A 20,649-nucleotide genomic window follows, 5' to 3' on the forward strand; every position below is an offset into this window, starting at 1 on the left:
AAGGTTCTTGACAGGACATTTTTCATTTTTTAATACTCTGATAAATAAGAGTTGACTGCATTTAGCTGCAGCATACTCAAGCAATGGAAGCACTGAAAAAGTAAATAATTCTTCAAGCCTTCTGTACATTTCAAATTCTTTAGCTTGGCATTCAGAAATTTGATTCAAACATAACTTTCCAGGCTTATTTCCCATTCTAAGTTTGTACTGAAATCCAACTGGGCAACATCCTGGTTTTTCCCATATCCACAGCGTGGTTATACTGTTCAAAGTTCAGCTTCCAAAGATGAGAACCTTACCCATTTTTAAAAGGTACTGGTTAAAAGTCCTGTTCCTAAAATACCCAATCTTTTATTCCAATCATTAATTAATTGTAATCTGCCTCCTATAAACCAGACACTTGATGAGCCTTGGAAACTCATTGTCTGGCAAAGAGGAGATTCTTGCCAGGTAAAGGATGAAAAAGGTTATGTGTGTCCTCTGCTTTATTCCAAAAAGTGGTTTAGGAACAGAAGGAATTGAGAGATAGAGGAAGGAAAGCAGAGAAGTAAAAGCCATCATGATAAGGTGAGTCAGGCTGTGCTAGGTATGTACAGAGGCTTTGGAGCCCTGAATCAGAAGAAATACCAAGAGCAGGTTCCAGGGACAGACAGGGCACCTTCCAGCATTTCTTTCCTCTGTACTAGATATCTTCCTTCAGGCTCATGGCTCTCCTCTGAAATCACAGGGCACTCTGTCTTTGACATAACTCTGCGGGAAATGTCTCCCCAGCACTCCACCCTATCTTTCTGAAAACAAGGGATTCTATAACTGCCTCTTTCCCTACCTGTTCTCAACTTTGTAGTACAAAAACAAAAAACAAAACAAACAACAACAACAAAAAAAACCAAAGAAAACCCCAGACCTCTGAATAAGTGTAAATAAGGACACTCTTCTCAAGAGGAGGCAATGAATTTTTTATTCACTATCAGATACAATTTGTGCCAAAACTCATGCTAAACACAAACACGTGTAGGTTTCGTATTCCAGTCAATATTAAGACAACTGTGCAAGCACCGCCCGAAGAGCTTTCCTCTCCCTGCTCTGAGCCACAGCACAGTGGTCACTGTTCCAAAGGACTTAGGTGTGGCTTTATTGCTTAGACAAACTCGGTTTTCCTTCTGTAGGGATGTTGGTAGCATGCCAGAAACTGTAGAAAACAGCAACCCTTCAGGGCTGATTATGTATAAAACCTTTATAATAAATGTTTGTGAATTTTGCTGGATTTGATGAAACTCTTGTTGTTTTCATGCTTTAAGTGATGATATGCTTGGCTGACTCTATGGTTTTATGCATTTTATTCTTTTGAAATATACACTTCTTTAAAAAGGGTAGTCATTTGCAATGGACATAATGGTACAAATCAAAACAATAAACAGACTCAATTCTTAATTCAAGTTATCACTTAAAGGAATAATTACATATTTATCATAAGACCATATGATAAAATTGAATTGTGTGGACCTACCCCAGCCCCCACCCTCTGCAGCCAATTCATATGTTGAAGTTCTAACCCACGATGTGATTGCATTTGGAGATAGGGCTTTTAGGAGACAGGACAATTAAGGCTAAATGAGGTCAAAAGGGTGGGATCCTAATCCAATATGACTGGTGGCCTTATAAGAGTCAGAATGCACATAACTGCAGAAGTCCATGTAAAGACCTAGCGAGAAGGTACCATCTACAAGCCAGAAAGACAGCTCTTATCAGAAACTGAATCTGCACATACCTTGATCTTAGACTTTCCCATTTCCAGAACTGTGAGTGATAAATTTCTGTTGTTTAAACTACCCAGTCTATGGTATTTTGTTATGGCTGCCTGAGCCAATAAACTATGTATCCGTGAGCAGACCACCATAAAATCTTAAGGAATGAATTTTAGCTTCGCCAAGAAAAAAAATGCTGTACCAGTTAGAAGTGTCACCATTCATTCCCCTGTATCCTCTATATTCAAGAAACCATATAGCACCCTAACTTATCCCACCAAACATATCTGTAGAAGAGTTCATAACATCAGATCCTGATTAGAAAGGTTATTTTTCAAGTTTGAATTATCGGCTCAGTTTATCTTCCCTCCCCTACTCTTTTTTCCTTCTTCCCTCCTTCCCTCCCTTCCTACCTAACAAACCATGAAGAGGCATTTGGTAATTAGCCACTTAAAATGTTTTGGGAGTTTTATTTCCCTTGCTTTTAGTATAGAGGTATCTAACCATCATGATCACCTCCTGTTCCAGATTGCTGTTCCCTGGAAAGAACACAATGGTGGGAACCATGACTCACTGCATTTAGGTAGACAAGCATAGTGGTTGTGAGTCTGGGAAAGGTGGACAGAACAGATGGGAGGGGCCTGTTGGGGAAAGAGGACCCAGGAACTACCTAGCAGCTGGTACAATTCCCTCCTTGCTTTCAAAGAACATACATCTAAGGACTGTTGATTATTTATGTGGCACCACTAAAGAACAGGATTAGGAGTAAATGAACAAAAGGTGAAACCAGTGATCAGACATACGATTATTTCTATCAGTTACCTCTTTCTCTTTCACTAAGCAGCCAGGTAAGGAAGGGTTCCAGGCAAATAACCAAGTATCCTATATCCCATGAGGTTCTTTATTTAACTCTAGATGTGACTGCTTCCCTTAGACGTGGAGACCTGACTGGTGGATTGTTGTACATGTAAGCATTGTTAGATTTTTAAAATGAAGTTAAGTAATGGTAGCTATTGTTATTACTATTACATCAAAGTCTCTTTGATAATTCTACAATGAAGTCAGAGTTTTGAAATTCTAACAATGTTAATAATAATTTCTAACTCTACCCTAATATTTTACTTCTATCATTTACCTGCTAACCTCTAATTCACATGGGCAAAAACTTAACGCTTAATAGTTACTACAGTTAACAGCCTCAGAAGTTAGTATTACGCTATTAAAGCAAGTTTAAAACTTTGCAGCACCCATTACCAAGTATCACATTACTAATTATAAAATTTTTAGTTCCAAAATTAAAAAAAAAATCTTTCTTCAAAATGAAACCATACATTGGAATGCCTGGGTTGCTCAGTGGTTAAGCATCTGCCTTGGGGCTCAGGGCATGATCCTGGAGTCCCAGGATCGAGTCCCATATTGGGTTCCCTGCATGGAGCCTGCTTCTCCCTCTGTATATGTCTCTGCCTCGCTATCTCTCTGTGTCTCCATGAATAAATAAATAAAACCTTAAAAAAAAAAGAAACCATACACTAACTGAAAAGGCAGAGGATATGGTAAGATATGCATGCAAGAAAAGGCATGACATTAATAAGAAATAGCTTCTTTTGCAAGTCCTTGCTAAACTTTGTTACTGAGTTTTCTATTGCAGCAGAGCTTTCCCACTGAGGAGTGAGGGGCATGGTGTTGGTAGGGAAATAAACTGCTTCCTGTTGAAAAGCTGCTAACTTATTATAAGGATCTATTATGTGGGACATTGGTTCCTCCTCTATCCTAGAAAAAAATGGAAGAAGGGACAAAGGCCCACTGTTGAAAGAGGAAGTAAGACTAGATGGCAAAAAAAAAAAAAAAAAAAAAGAAAATGACATTGAATACTTGTTATTTGTATAGTTAAGCACATAAATGTAAAATACCTAGAATTTTTTTTCTAGAATTTAGTAAAAATTCTAACATGGATCTAACATGTCCAAACATAGATCAATGATGAGCATCATTTACCAAGCCTTATGATTAATCCAAAATCTGTGCATCTATAATCCACGAAAACAGAATACTATAATCCCACTTGTTCAATAAAAGCTTATTTTGTGTGTCCTTTGAATGTATGTGTATGTTCTTATATGGGTATGTGTATATTTTTTTAAAGATTTTATTTATTTATTGAGAGAAAGAGAGAGAAGCAGGCTACCTGCTCGATCATGGGGCTTGATCCCAGACCCCAAGATCGTGGCCCAAGTCAAAGGCAGATGCTCAACCGACTGAGCCACTCAGGTACCCTATATGTGTATATTTTTGAATACATGTGCATACAGGTGTACATTCTTGTATGACTATGTGTATACATATGGATATAGAAAGTATTTGTATACAAACTGTCTAGAAGGACACAGTCCAAACTATTAAAATGGCTCCCTCTTATTCAGTTATTTTTCAACTTAATAAATAGCCATGAACCCACTAGGCAAAATAAAAGCTAGGATCTTGACAATTACTACATCTATCCCCTCTTACTCCCCTGGCCTGAGGTAATCATTATCCTCAGTTTCATATTTGTGTAATTTTTCTCCTGGTGCATGTGTGCAAGAACTTCACCTGGCTATATACCTGTGCAACATGGTAGCCACTAGCTACTAGATTTTAATATTTGACTGAAGAACTGAAATTTTTTTTAAAAAGATTTTATTTATTTATTCATGAGAGACACAGAGAGAGAGAGAGAGAGAGAGGCAGAGACACAGGCAGAGGGAGAAGCAGGCTCCACGCAGGGAGCCCAACATGGGACTCGATCCCTGGACTCCGGGATCACACCCTGAGCCAAAGGCAGATGTCCAACCGCTGAGCCACCCAGGTGTCCCTAAGGAACTGAATTATTAATTGTATTTATTTTTTATTAGTTTAAATTTAAATGTGAAAACATGAACAGGTATAGAATAGGTTTCTGTTCATCACAACTTCATTGTTTTGGTGTGACATTTCACTTTTACTGCTGCATCACCTAGGCTAATTTGTTGAAGTTGTGCTTTCAGATGCATATGTCCTCTCTAGTATTTTACATAAACACACGACCAATCTAGTTGGTATCAACTGATTGATTCAGTTCAAATGATTTCTTCCTTCATACCTATTTAACACTCTAACGTGTTTGATGCAAACAGCTCAAGTTATAAGAATCTCTTTGTTATAATTTTAATTACGTTGACATTCTTAATTATTTTAATTATAATAAATATTTTTTGGTTAAAAAAAGTATAGATAAATTTTAAAGTTTAAAAAGGTGGCATACTACTGATGCAGAATTGAGAGGAGATGCAGACACTAACACTAGAACCAGAACAGTAAAGAAAAAAGGAGGCAGGCTGAAAGTATATTGGAAATTTCACGATGAATAGCAATTACAATTTGCTGGAGCAGAGCAAAAGGAGAAAAGCTGTTTGTTGTATAAAAAAATGGTAAAGAAAATAAAATGGACAGTACAAAGAGACATCTTCAGTCAACAGTAAATTTGGTAACTTCCTTCTCAACAATTAAAAAAGAATTAATGATGTTAGCCACTTGAATTCAAAATTAAATGTCCAACAAAATGTTTTGAAGTGATTTCAACCACAATCTGAGCTTATAAATTTGTAGAGCTATAAATGGCTTGGATTCTTGCACAAAAAAAGAAAACAATTTTTTCCATAGACATCTGTTTATATTCAGTTTTCTTAGAATATTATGAGAAAAGACTAAAAAGGTACTTCACAATAAGTGAAAAATTTTTCAGTCAAGCCACCCAACAACTGCCTGAAGAAGACAAAAATTTTTAAACAATATCTAAGATCAACTGGTTCAAAATCTGAAAAACACAATTACTTTCCTTTAGCTTTAGATGAATAGTACAACATAAAAGGCACTGCCTAATTAATACTTGTGTGAAATATATTTTATCTCAAAAAGCTTCCAAATTTATCAAGAAATACTGTCAATTTATAACCTGAAAAATTGAACTCAGATTTAAAATATTTTTAAATCTTTTACATCTGTCAAAGAAGAATTTCAGCTAGATATGAAAATATTAAATTCTATTCTGATGAATGGTACTTCAGCCATGTTAACTAAAAAAAATCTGGATTTAATGTAATTCTGAAACAAATGACTGATGTTTCCCGTATTGCTTTATTCCACTGTATGATATTCATGTTCAGTTTTCTAAAGCAGAGTCTTGAAATGCCATGGATACCATTGTTAAATCATTCATTATATTTTTGAAAATGTTATGGATCAATGCCAGCTAGCGGAACTGCGAAAAAAAATAGAACACAAGGAATATAATGATGTGTGTTCTTTGCCAATGCTTGTTGGATAAGTCCTAGAAGAATTTTACAAAGATTATTGTATTGTTCCAATTTAAGATTTTATTAAAGAAAATGAGTGCTTGCCAAATTTTCAATGAAAACCAAAACATGGCACAGGATATTATATTTTTTCATTGATATCACACTACATGTGAATGAACTAAATTTGGATCTCCAAAAAAAAGGAAAAGCTGATTTGTGACCCAGCTAAATAGGCATAAAATCTGAAATTGAAACTTTTCATAGTAGAGCAATAGTAGTATACAATAAATTTACATTTTTCTAATTAATCAATTATTGGTTTCTAATAAATCAATTTTAGGAAAAATTTTTAAAAATGACATATTAACACTGATAAACTTACAGTTGCCTATAAATTTATACACCACTTTGAATTCAATGTTAACTATATTGAGTTGGCATACGTTTTAGTAAATTTATTTAACTTGGACAGACATTTTGAAACTGATATGCATTTGTTTTAAAGTCAAATCAGATCCTCTAAGAAAGAAGAACCAGTTGTATATGTATATAATACAAAAATAATTTTTTGGTACTTGATTCATTTATTGGAACTTTTAACTATATTTGGAATTATCTGGGTATATGATTCTATTTTTTCAACTGTAAATCTTATGAAATCAGATCAAATATTTCCAATGAAAATTTTGCACCCAAATCGAGATATAAAGCATAAAATACATAATAGATTTAGAAAATTTAGTACAAAATATGTAAAATACCTCTTTAATATGTTTTTAACCTACTGAAGCTTTAGTTTTCTCATCTGTAAAATGGGAATAATAATATATCCCTTAAAATATGGTCGTGAGGATTGACAAGTCTCATATAAAGTACTAGACATATGAAGGGACTTCATAAATATTAGCTTTGCAAAACTAAAGCTCTGATCAGAAGCATGTGGCCAGTGAACAAGGGCTATTAACTTAGAATATAACATTTGGAAATGACCCTTTGTGACAATACTTTCCCCAGTAAAGCAACTATATTTTCCAAGCCTGGAAATAAAATGAAAGTAAAACAAGTGCCAGTCTTAGCAGATCTCAGAAATATCCATAAGAGCCTGTGTTTTGTGCCTTTTGGGATCCTAATTATAATCTAACTCTACACTGTCCATTAGATTACCTACTAGTCACAAAGGGCTGTATTAATTAACTGGAACTTCTATTTCTGGTCAAGAGGGAGTAATAAGGCCCAGATTTATCCTTCTGCCTAAATAACTAAAAAAAATAGAATAAAATATATGAAAGAATGGCACACCAGACATTGGACATTGATAATAAACGACATTGATTCCCGAAGGATGGAAAACAAGCAAGGTAAACTCTATTCACTTACTGCCTGAAGAAAGTTTAGACTGTGCACAGAAGAGAATCCTAAAGACTATGGAGGAAAGAGCTCTCAGCACAAGAACTCTGGAGATCTGCAGAGGCTTCCCTCAAGCACTCAACTGAGTAGTGATTATCACATACATGTGAGGAAACTAATGGAGTCTGGGGAAAGAACCACCCAAAACAATTAGAGAGCGCAGTCCTTGGGGATCATGCAGGGATGGGAAAACTGCTTGTCTCCATCTGAGCGTTGGCTAGAGTACAAAGATGGGTCTTGCCTTAGAAAGTGGGGAAAAATACCCTTAGACAAAATGCAGCCCTGGTCCTTTTTAAGTCCTTTTAAGTTTTAACGAAACTTAAAAGCAAGACTTAATGTGATCAAATTGTCTCCAGGTAACCTAACTGCAACCAAGACAGAAATCAGGTATATTTATAATTCCTATAAAATATCTAGCACCCAAAAAGCTAAAATTCACAATATCTGACACTCAATCAAAAATTACCAGGTATGCAAAGGTAGAAAAATACAACCCATTCTCACTGAGAAATTAATGGAAATGGACTGAGAAATGATAGAATTGGTAGTAGACAGGGACACTAAAACAGTTATAATAACTATACTTCATATGTTCAGAAGCAAGAGGAAAGATTGAATATATTAAGTATAGATATCAAGGTATAAAAATAAGACCCAAGTTAAACCTCTAGAGATGAAAACTATATTGTCTGAAATGAAAAACACACTGAGTGGGATTAACAATAGATTATACACTTCAGAAGAAAAGATTAGTGAACTTGAAGGCAGAACAATAGAAACTATCCAAAATGAAATACAGAGAAAAAAGAATGAAAAAAAAATCTAGGGCATTAGTGAATTGTGGCACAGTATCACATGATCAAATACTCCATAACTGGAGTTACCAAAGGAGGGGTGAGGGAAACCAAGAAATAATGCCTGGAAAATTTCCAAATTTGATGAAAACTAAACCTATAGAGTCAAAAAACAAAACAAAACTCCAATCACAAGAAAGCTGAAGAAAACTATATACCAAGTTTCATAATCAAATTGCTTTAAAATCAATGATAAAAACATCTTACAAGCAGACAAGAAAAGAGACACATTTTATGTAGAAAATCAAAGATTGGAAAAAGACTAAATGTTTTCCCTTACAGAAACAAAACTAGTCTGTCTAATCTCACCACTTCTTTGCAACTTTTTGTTGGAGGTCCTATTCAGCGCAAAAGGCCATTTAAAGAAACAAAATATATTTACATCGAGAAGGAAAAAGATTGCTTTTACTCACACAACATAATTATCTGTGTTAAATAGATGTAAAATAGCTAATGGAATCTACCAAAAAGCTACTAGAACTAACAAATGAGTGTATCAAAATTGCAGAATATGAGGTCAATATGCAAAAATCAATTGTATTTCTATATACTATCAACAAACAATTGGATATTAAAATTTAAAAGGCAATACCATGGTATTATACCATTAATACCATGTTAATAGCATGAAATTATAAAATTTTGTAGGGATATATCTCACAAAAGATGTGCAGGACCTACAAATATCTGGAAAACTACAAAACCTTGAGAGAAATTACAGAAAGACAAAGTGAATGGAGAATAATACTGTGTTAATGGGTGGGAAGACACAATATTGTTAAGAGATCAATTCTCCCTAAGTTGATCTATAAGTCAACGCAATGCCACCAAACCACCAGCAGGTGTTTTTTTTTTTAGAAACTGACAAACTAATTCTAAAAATCATTTGGAAATGCAAAGAACCTAGTAGAGACAAAACAAGTCTGAAAAAGAACAAAGTTAAATAGATAACATTACTTGATTTCGAGATTTGTTATACAGCTATAGTTATCAAAAGTTGTTATGTTAGCATAAATAGATACAAAATTATGAACAGAATACAAAATTCCAGAAATAGATCCACACATATATAATCAATTATTTTTCAACAAAATTCAGGAACATTTCAAAAATGGTGCTGGAACAACTGGATATTCATAGGCAAGAAGCCCACCACCACCACCATCATCAACAGAAATGAATTGAATCCTTATCTCACAACATATACAAAAATTTACTCAAGAATCACTGTCCCAAGTCAAGAAAATATAAAAACATCTTTGTGACCTTAGGTCAGGCAAATATTTCTTAGACATGAAACTAAAAGCACTATTCACAGAGTGCCTGGGTGGCTCAGTTGGTTAAGCATCTGACTCCTGATTTTGGCTCAGGTCATAATATCGAGCCCCATCCCATGTCAGGCTATCCTGGGCATGGAGCCTACTTAAGATTTTCTCTCCCTCTCCCTCTGCCCCTCCCCCCTTGAGGTTCTCATGCACATGTGCATATTCTCAGATAAATAAATAAATCTTTAAGGAAATAAAAAAGATAAACACTATTCATAAAAGAAAAAACTGATAAATTGGAGTTCATTGAAATTAAAAACCCTCACATTTCAAAAAAACACTGTAGTAAGAATGAAAAGACAAGTCATGTACTACTAGAAAATATTTTCAAATCATGTATATAAGGGACTTGTATCCAGAACATATAAAAATTCTCTACAAAATAACACATAAGTAATTAGCCAACAAAAAGATGGGCAAAAGATTCAGATATTTTACTTAAGAAAGATGTATAGATGGCAAATAAGCACATGAAGAGATGCTCAACATCTTTAGTCATTAAGGAAATGAGAATGAAAATTACACCTAATAGACTATCAAATATGAAAAAGACTGATCATACTGAGTTCATGAGAATATAGAACAACTGGAACACTTACACACTGCTGGTGGGAATGTAAAAAGACACTCAGTTTAGAAGAGAGCTTGGAAATTTCTTAAAAAGAATAATATACCCCTAATAATATACCCGTGCCAGATAGCCCAGCAATTCCATTCCTATATATCCAAGAGAAATGAAAGTATATGTCCACACATAATTCTGTATGCAAATGGACAAAGTATCTTTATTTGTAATACCTGAAATATAGAAACAACCCAAATGTCTATCAGCAAATAGATGAATAAACAGTGAATACACTGTTGTATATCCATACAATGAAATATTACTCAGGAATAAAAAGTAATGAACTATTGGTAGACACTATAACATGGGTAAATCCCAAATTAATTATCTTGGGTAAAAGAAACCATACCCCAACAATCCTCTCAAAAAAGTACATTCTGAATAATTCCATTTATATAAAAGTCTAAAATAAGTCTAAACTAATCTAATAATAATAAGTCTAAACTAAAAACGTCTAAACTAATCTATAGTGACAGCGTATCAGTGGTTGCCTGGGTATATGGTGACAAGGACAGGAGAGAAATTATAAAGGGTTATGAGAAAATTTGGGGAGCTATCTTAATTGTGGTGATGGTTCCATGGGATGTATACAAATATCAAAACTTACCAATTTTATACTTTAAATACATGTCGGTTATATTTCAGGAAAGCTGTTAACTTTTAAAATTTCTTAAAATTAATAGTTCAGTTAATCAGTTACACTAGTCACATTTCAAATTTTAAAACAGCCACATGTAGCCAGTGGCTACCATTTTGGAAAGTGCAAGTGTAGAACATCTCCAACACTGTTCACAGGACTACTTCCTGGGCAGCACTGATCTAACTCATACAGAAAGAAAAAGAAAGCACATCTGTTTCTTTCATTTCTCCTACATTTACCTACCCTAAATAAACTCCAAGAATGGGATGAGCATGCCAGCATGGCATTGAGATATACATTACCCGAGAATCTTTAAAAGCAGATTTTATTAAGTTTATTTTAATGTAACTTTGCTGTGAAGCAAAATATACCCTCTACTCACAAACATGTAGCACACGTTCCCTCATATCCTAACTTCTACAGATTATATTTAATTAGTTTTCTCCAAAGCTCAAGTTGGGGGCAATTTTAAAATAAATGACACAGAAAAATGGAACAGACAACACTCTCTTGGAACTTACTTTCCTCCTTGTAGTCAAAGTGGTTATAGCTTCAGAATAACATCTAAATAGGGATATACATATTTTTCATATATTCACAGATAACTTATGAGTTACCTTGAAATATGCAGCATGTTTCAGAATATGCTATACAATACAACTGAATTTTCCTTTTTAAAAGAATCAAGCATATAACAACAAAGTTTCAAATGTGAGAAGAGACATGAAAACAGAACACTGTTATGTACTGAAATGTTTCACATTCAAGAATCAGTTCATAAAATTAGTAGGACAGAGTTGTTCAACTTCACATTCTAACCAAAGCTTTTTTCTTTCCTTTACTATAGGTCTCGATTTTGATAGAGGTGATTTTATTTAAAAAGACTCGAATCCTCTGTTCTGCCCCCACCCTTGTAGCCTATGGACTTGGAAGGCAGAGCCTGTTTGCTCAGTGTTTTGTTTCAATATACAGAATGCGGGGCTGAGATCCTCCACCGTCCCTGTTCCAAAGCCTGATACGCTAACCCTTTATGCACAGTTGGATGCCTGAGTCATCTCTGTCATCGAAATGGAATAAAGAATACGGCAACTGGGGTTGGAACGGGGTGGGGGGGCAGGGGGAGAAGGGAGTCTGATGGCCAGTGTAGACCCAGCAAAATAACCCCCAAACAGTGTATCGTAGTAGATAAGCAAGAAGTATAAAAATAGAAACCAAGTCCCTCTGTTGTTTGCAGAAGCAGAACTCACAAGCCAGTTTCACTTACTTTTTTACACCGACAGAGCCATTTTCCTTGTTTTCCATGTCAACAGAGAGCATGGGAAGGCTGCAGGGTTCCTTTACTTCAGCAACTAATCAATAAGGGAGAAAAGCTCGTGTTTAATTCTTAGAAAGTGAGAGAAGAATATATATTCTGAATCGGAAACATAATGGTCCCTTTTACAGCTTCACACCAGTTCACGTATGTTTGTTTAAACCTCCAGTTCCCTCAGCGGTTGGAGAGATGTGATTAAACCTAAAGAACTGGAGGAGACGGAGTGGGGTGCTTTCATCTGTACTGGCACTCCCTGCCTTGACAATAAGCATTTGCAAATGAAATTGAATCCTCCTTCAAAACAAGTGCTGTGTGAACTGGCACAGCTTCCCCTGGGTGCCAAGCTCTCACTTAAGACATTGCAACTCACAAATGAGTCAAAGTCGAGAAAAACAATCCCCCCTTTTCCTGCCCCTTCAGACCGCGGGCTATGATTTCTTTTTTCTTTTTTTTTTTTAATTGCTTTTTTTTTTTTTTTTTGGTCCACTCACAAACCTTCTATTTTTTCCATTGCAATGCAAAAGAACACTTAAAGCTTTTGTCAGTTAAGTATTCCCCTACCTCACAAATTCTCAAAGAAAGCCTCAAAAACCTGTGAGATGGCCATGCTGTGGTAAAGCTGGAAGCTCACAAAAATGTCAGATAGCCCTGAGCACAGAAAGGTGGTGCTGATGTGTGTGTGTGTGTGTGTGTGTGTGTGTGCAAGAGAGGGGAAGCAGCTCATTAGATTCATGTAAAAAAAAACAAAAAACAAAAACAAGACAAAAAAAACACCAAAACATCCAACCAAGGAGATATATAGTAGCATCCATCACTTTGTCTTTTTGTTCAGTAGGATGAGGACTGTGGAAAAATAAATAAATGAAGACCCTCCACAATTAATATGCAATCAGCAAGATGAAAAAGCTATGAACAAAACTGCTTTAAAAGAACTAGTTCTGAAACGTGCTTGTTCTACAGCTGAAGCCATAAATTAAATACATTTCCCCTCAAATTACTTTCTACTTCGGCGCTCCTTTCCCCTGGGATTACTCTGACATGACAAGTGCATCATTTAGTAATATTCACAAGATTTTTTTTTTTTATCACTGTAGAGAAGTAGATGATTAACAAATAATACTGTTAAGTGTGGGATAATCTTCACTCCTGAGACACAGACACACACACACACACACACACACACAAAACTTCCAGCTGCTAAGCCACTTCGATCATTCATAGAGAAATCCCACATTTAATATACATAGAGATATTAACATACATTCACACACCGTCACAGTGTAGACAGGAGATAGTGCTGCTGCTCCAAAGCCAAAAGAATGATTTCACTTCAGTTGGAAACTGTGACACATTTCACCATTTTTCTAAGCATCTCAGATAAAACAAAACAAAACACAATGATACTCTGTAGCACCAGACTACATTGTCTTAGTATTATTATTAATTATTATTATTATTATTCTTTTTTTTTTGTGCAAGAGTAAAAAGAAAACCTACCTAGAAGCAACTAACACATGTCATTTTTTTTAATAGGCTTATCAAGAACAGCCAAAGAAACCCCAATGTTTTCTTTCACAAAGTAGGCTGGCAAAGGAATTCAATAAGGAGGTACAATTTGACACAGTGAAATAAAACCAGGCTGGCTCTCAGCCAACATGACGTGAGGAATCACACACAAGCTGCACCAACTGCCTTCTGGTTCATGGCTGACTTTTTAAAGCTACAGTGTGCCCGTTCACTTTTGCTAACTACCTTCAGCACAATTAGTGCAAGGCAATCATCAATCAGGAGTCCAGCACTGCAGAAGGCTCCCTGCACCTGGCTTGTAAGGAAAAACGAGTGGCATCAATAGCCTCTTACTTTCTCCCTCCCCTTCATTGTTGCTGCAGGACAGGTTCTGGCTGTGGTTCTGAGCGACGAATGTCGGGTTTCAAAAACTATTTTCTCCCCACACGCCCCCCTCCCCCATGGGAGGGAAACAAAAAAACAAAAACAAAAACAAAAACAAAAAAACCACAAGAGAAAATAAGAGAAAGAACCTAGTGCTATTACTGGCTATAACCAGTGAATATGCAGGAGCTGCAGTCCTGTGTTACTCTTTCTTCCTGAGAGACACTCATCGGACAAAGTTTCCAGGGCTGGCTTTTAAAATAATCTCTGTAAGAATAAGGAAAGCACCGCCCCGCAGAAAATTCTTTTCTTCTTTCTACAGGAAGTCACATATTTCAGAGGATGCAAAGTGGATGACCAGATCTTTGGAAAACACCTACGTTCTTTCATTTTGGCATTCAACCTAGCAGATCAAGTCGGCCAAAACTCAGAATGAAGCAAACCTCCTTCTACAAAACAATTAGTTCTGGGGCGGGTTTAATCTTAAAAGTTCATCCCGGTCACCCAGGAAGCGTAATTCAACAAATTTAACTAATGTTTACCATCTATGAGCGCTGGGTACTGTATTTGCTACGTATGAGAAAGAAGATGCTATGCCAACCCCCATATACATAGTTGTCTCCTACCATTCAGGAAATGGGAAGGTGGTGTTGAGAGACTTAGGCATGATCTTTTAAATTACCCTGGTCAATCCCATAGGTCCTTTGCTTGGCTGGGACCACTGCTGAAGAGAAACATTTCCATTGCACAAATATGCCGCAGATGAATAGCAAGTATGCAGCTGTCATCGAAATAAACACCAATCGATATTTGGACACTTTTAGCTCATGATGTCAACTAAACCACTCAAGATAAAGGCAGACAATACAGGTTCCCAAGAAGGATCCTAGAAAAAGTCATTTGTGTAGAATTCAGGAAGAATTGAGGAGAAAGTGGCAGGTCTCCCTTTTCTTTAGTAAATTTTGAGGGCCCTAGAAGAAGATTAATCTGAATGTGCAACCTGAATTTCAAAGTCCAGAATTTTTTCCCTTACTTATTCCAAGAGTGGTATTAGAAATGCTCAACTTCTTGAAAGATCATCACTGAGAACTATCTCAAGTGCTCTCTGCCCATCTTTACCATTGCTCCCTTGAAAAAGCCAACAATAATTTAGGGACACCTTCTAAAAATAACAATAATTATTAGCAGTAATAATTTAAGGGCACATTCTAAGTGTTCATTTATTTTGGAGGACCATTTTTTGAGTCGGGTCAAACAGTTGAGTCTTATCACCACTGAGTAAGATGATGGAACTCTCCTGGAGATAGAGAACCCTTTCACTCTGGATGAAAACTGATGGGACTGGATCTGAAATTCCTGAAATGTGCTCCAACTAAATTCAAATGGACTGGACTGTGAGTCCTGGGGGTTGAAGCAGGGGGAGGAAGGTGTTTCAACGGCACCCTCACGCCATGGCTCAGAACAAAATTTGTCCAGCTCTCCAACTCTTGAAAGGAGGCAAAGAAGATGTCGTTACACCTGTCTTTTCCTTAGACACACCGCATGGGGGGAAGGTTTCTGTGAAGTTTCCCCATGATTTTCTTCCTACACCTACAGGACATCTGCTTCTCTCTCCTGTGCTGTGATCAAGTTTGCCTATTGGAGAGGGTTAAGGCTTTCAGAAGGTGATGTAGGAAATCAATCCCATTTAAAAAAAAAAAAAAAAAAAAGGGAGGGGGGGAGGTGGGAGCCAAGAAAGCATCCTAAATTCTAACCACAGCAGGTTTTATTTTATGAGCTATTTTCTAAAATATTTATTTATTTATTTATTTATTTATTTATTTATTTATTTACTTACTTATTACTAGCTAGTTTCTAACTTTGGAATAAATTGGCATTTGTGGGTATGAGCATCTATACTAGTACTCACCCACTTCCTCCTCACTCTCTCCAACAAACGGACTTAATTAACCCTCTTTCCTGCTAATAAAAATGATGTGTACGTTGTGTGTCTGGTGTGTACGGAGCCTGCGGAATGGATGGAGTGCGTGTATCCAATGCATGCTGCTGTGATGAGCGTAACGTGTCGTGTGTGTCGAGTGTGTAGCGTGCACGGTGCGTTCTGTGTAGTGTGCAAGCGTGGGAGGGGGGTGGGGGGAGACGCGAACAAGATCTTCTGATCCAGGACATGGTGGGCCCCGCTAGGTATCTCGGGCGGGAGATGCTCATGTTGGGATTGAGGCAGAACTTTCGGGCACACTCGGGGGATGGGCTCAGGACGCGAGCGGGGTCTGCAAAGGCGGGAAACCGGTGCCTCCGAGGGGGTTTCCTTTATTGCTCAGCACCCATCCCCCGCCCCCGGGCCCCCACCCCGGGGACCAGCGCTGTGTCCCAAAGCAAGCGCTCGCCCTGCCTGCCGCCACCGGGTCGGCCCTCCGCGGTGTCCAGCCCACATCGCGGGCGCAGACCTGGCTCCACGTGGCCGCGCACGGAATCTCGAGAAGTCTCCGGAGGGCAGGGCGTCCCGGGGCGGCGGGAGGAGCGCCCCGGAGGGCGAGCGGCGGGGCCGCGCGGAGGGCCGGAGAGGGGGCGCCGTCCGACAGGCAGACGACTCGCGGCGGCACCGGCGACACGAGGGGAAAGTTTCTAGGACTTTCAAGAAGCAGCCGTTCGTCCTCGAGTCGGGGCGGGGGGGCTCCCCGGGGAGCCGGGAGTGCCCGCAGCGAGGGGGCGTGCCGCCCGCCGGGCCCCGGCTCCCGTGCTGAGCCCCGCCCCGCAGCCCCCGGCGGCCGCGGCTCTCTCGGCGGAGCCCCCAGGTCCGTCCGGGGTGACAGGCTCCACGCTCGTGGGCGCGACACGCTGCAGGAGCGCCGGACGCACAGCAGAGACGAGGGCGGGCAGGGCGGGCTTTACGCGGCTTTCTTCGGGGCCTTCCGCTCCTGCAGGGGGAGAGGGTGGCCGCGCTCGCGGTGCCCGGGCTGCACGAGCGTGCATCACTTACCTCCCCGCATGGCCGGCGCCGGGAGGCTCGCCCCGCGCAGAGCTCGGCGGCCGCCACGCGCCCAGCGCCGGTGCGGCCCGCGGGGCGGGCGCGGGGCACGCCGGGACTTGTAGTCCTCCGCCGGCGCGCGGGCGGGGGGCGGGGCGGGGGTCCGAGGGCGGCGGCCGCGGGGAAGCCGAGAGGTCACGCGGGGCGGGGCGGGGCGGGGGGCCGGGGGCGCGCCCAGTGCAAGTCGGCGAGGACGTGTGCAAGAACTTGAAACCTCCAGGGAGCTGGGGAGGTGGAGGGGAGCGCTCCTAGAGAGAGTTGTAAATTGGGGGTGTTCAGGCTGATACCACCCTCGCCCGGTCTTACTCGCCCCTGTGAACTTTTAAGCTGGGTTTGGGCAGCAGTGGCAAGTGGACCTTTCCCCGAGCCAAACTCCTCTTATTATTTGGGCCTCCCTTTTCCTTCCCTCCGAACGCAAACGTGGCGTTCTCTACGTGGAGCACCTCTGCGGTCGTTCGCAGAGTAGCTCAGTTGAAGCCCCGGGCATGCCAAGGTAGGGGGAATAAATTGCCCTTTACGTTTGCGGAGCGCTCTACAGTTTACAGAGCTCCTTTTATTTGGCTTATTATGTGGGAACCATAAGCCAACACTGAGTTAGAGAAAAAGAAAAACTTAAGATGCCTGCAGGGAGGTTTTTTTTTTTTTTTTTTTTTGCATCCGCTCTATTCATTTCCTTTTCTAACCCTGCTCTTAGCAGCTGGGAGGAGAGTGGGGAGCAGGAGAGAGCAGGGTGAAAGGAGAGGAGCCTGCTGTGAAGGACTCTCTTCCGAGTAGCTGATGAATAAATCCGAGCTAAATAAGGAGATAAAACCACAGAACCTATGGATTTGGAAGAATGGCCTGGGAAGGACAGAGAGAATGGAAGCTTGTGGTCAGGCTAGGGGCACTATGGAAAAATGGTAGATGGATAATGGATGGAGGAGGAAGAAAATGGCAGATGCAATAAATGTGGAGACTAAATAGAAGGTTGTGATTAGATAGAGGCAATATCTCCAATAAAAAGAAAGAAAGAAAGAAAAGGTTGAGGCAATATGAAAAAGTTGTGTCAAAAAATAAATAAATAAATAAAAGGCAAAACCAACAGGGATTTTAGAAGCCAGATAGAGCTGGGATCCTGGTGTCACTTTGGAGCTAGCTCTATGATCTTAGGTGTTACTTAACTTCCCCAAACCTCTTTTTCCTCATCTTTAAAATTTCCATAATAACAACTCACATTATGATGTGGTTGTGCAGATTGAAAGAGATGGGAAGCGTTTATGTATAGTGGCTGGAATATAATGAGCACTAGATCACCACTATACTAAATATTATTTATAAATACAAATGAATACTATTATTATCTCCTTTTATAGAAATATCAAAAGATAAATTGGAGTAGAAATACCAGTTAGGAGGCTGTGACAGTATTCTCAGTCACAGGTAATGATAACTTGAACTACAGTAACAGAAGGGAAGCAGATAAGAAACACTTCCAAGGCAAAATGGACAGAACAGTGCAAACAACTGGATGTGGGAGTGAGGACTAGTGAACAAAGATGACTGTCACTTCTAGATGGACTAAGTGGATGATGTTGTCATTCACATAAATAAGTACAACTGGTGGAATAATAGGTTTTAGCAGATGATGACTAGTTTGATTTTGGACATGTATAACTTGAGGCTTCCTGTGTATGAATGGCAGAGTGTCAGTTGGAAGTGTGGATTTGAATATCCTGTGTAGAAACAGAACTTTGAGAGTCAATTACTTAGGAGAGGGAGTTGAAGTGGAGTGGAAAAAGGAAGGGCAGGAGCACCTGGTTGGCTCAGTCGGTGAGGCATCAGACTCTTGATTTCAGCTCAGGTCATGATCTCAGAGTTCTGAGATCCACCCCTACATGGGGCTGTGTACTCAGTGAGGAGTCTGCTGGAGATTCTCTATCTTCCTCTGCCTCTCCTCCTGCTCTCTCTCTCTCAAACAAATCTTAAAAAAAAAAAAAAAAAAAAAAAAAGGAAGGACAGCGGAGGTGAGCAAGGGGAGATGAGGAGTCAGGCAATGATACCTGGCAGGAACTGTGAAAGTAAAATTGGGAAAGCTCCAGGAACGCAGTGATGCAGAAGCCAAGGAAGGAGAGAAGTGAAAAGGGGCTCATTGACAAGTCAAACGGTATAGAGGGGTAGCCAATGATAACAGAAAAGTAGGCCACTGGATTCACAAATCCAGTCTGTTGGGTAGATCCACTTCCGGAAGTTATTTTGGAAATTTTTACCAGACTGATACTGCTTGTCCCAGAGACTGGAGAGGGAGAACTACTGGAATGTAGTTGGTGGAGCCAAAGATACTAGATATCTTGCAGTGCCCAGACTAGTACTGCACAGCAAAAAATTTCCTGCATTGTGTGTGACCTGACTGTTCTACTGTCCATTTGTGTAAATGAAAAACCTGTTTATGTTTACCTGAGCCTAGAATCTATTTTCTATATAAACAGAAAGTATTTTTCACACAGTTTTAAGATGTATTGAGTTTTCCTGCAATGTAGTGTATTGAATGGGAATACAGTGTCTGGAATTTGAATCAGCATTAGAGTTCATTTTATGGCTGTCCGTTTGATGGTGATTCTACAGATGAATGCAAGCATCATTACTTCATTGTATCCTTTAGCTTAGGGATGCCTGAACAGTTCCATAATGAATCACACATTTACTTTTTTCTTTATATCACAGTTAAGGCATCTCTTTGAATTTTTTTAAAAAAAATTATATGTGTAGGTAGCTTATGACTTTCACAATGTTGAAGAGCTGATTGCCTCATATTTGTTATGAGAAGGGTCGACAAATATCTTTTGAGTGCTTGTTATGTACTCATCACCTTTCTAGATAAATGCATAAATGAATGAAACAGAAAAAATTGACTGCCCCTATGCAGCTTCTACTCTAATGTGAGTGTGGAAGAGGCAGACAATAACTAATAAGCATAAACTAAATAAGTAAGTTACGTGGTATATTAGCAAATGTTTTGAATAAAGCAGGATAAAGGAGCTTGGGAAGACAGGAGAATATGGGTTGAAATGTTAAATATAGTGATCAAGATACATTTTATTGAGAAGGTAACATTCCAGATTTGGATTTGGTAAGGGAATGATCTTGTGGGTTTCTGAGAAAAGGACACTCCAGGAAGAGAACAGTTAGGCATAGGCCACAAGGCAAATGTGTGGCTGGAGCTTTCAAGAAACAGCAGGCATGCCAATGTGGCTGGATTGGAGAGAGCCAGGAGGAGAAGTGGGAAGACTGAGGGTAACCACTGCGTTGGAACAGGTGTAGGGCTCGCTCATAGTGTGTTGTAGGAACTTTGGCTTATATGCTGAATGAAATGGGCGACTGCCAGAGAGTTTCATATGGAAATGAAGAGTGTTGTGGTCAGGCATATTTTTGAAGGATTATTCTGGCTGCTTTATCTAGAAGAGATCATCGAGAGCAATGGTGGTATCTGAATAGGTGAGGAGCTCTTGCAGTAACCAAGGTAAGAAATAATAG

General features: G+C 39.0%; 1 protein-coding gene across 11 annotated transcripts in view; it reads right to left on the reverse strand.

Moving 5' to 3' along the window:
- The window catches only part of SAMD13 (sterile alpha motif domain containing 13), a 59,960-nt gene that overhangs the window by 23,160 nt on the left and 16,151 nt on the right, over positions 1–20,649 (reverse strand). For 3 of the 11 annotated variants that reach the window (XR_007411555.1, XM_025417841.3, XM_025417840.2), the window contains exons 1-2: positions 17,092–17,158; positions 12,174–12,258 (exon numbers count right to left, since the gene is read on the reverse strand). Coding sequence is in view for 10 of the 11 variants with exons in the window: in XM_025417841.3 (XP_025273626.1) it covers positions 12,174–12,258; positions 17,092–17,101 (95 nt within the window). In the remaining variant the exon portion in view is untranslated. Of the gene's footprint in view, positions 1–12,173; positions 12,259–13,482; positions 13,594–13,718; positions 13,928–17,091; positions 17,159–20,649 lie in introns of those variants that run through there. The other 8 variants (XM_025417842.3, XM_025417839.3, XM_025417846.3 and 5 more) reach the window with 7 other exon arrangements.

Source organism: Canis lupus, chromosome 6, assembly GCF_003254725.2.
Source record: "Canis lupus dingo isolate Sandy chromosome 6, ASM325472v2, whole genome shotgun sequence".
NCBI lineage: Eukaryota > Metazoa > Chordata > Mammalia > Carnivora > Canidae > Canis > Canis lupus.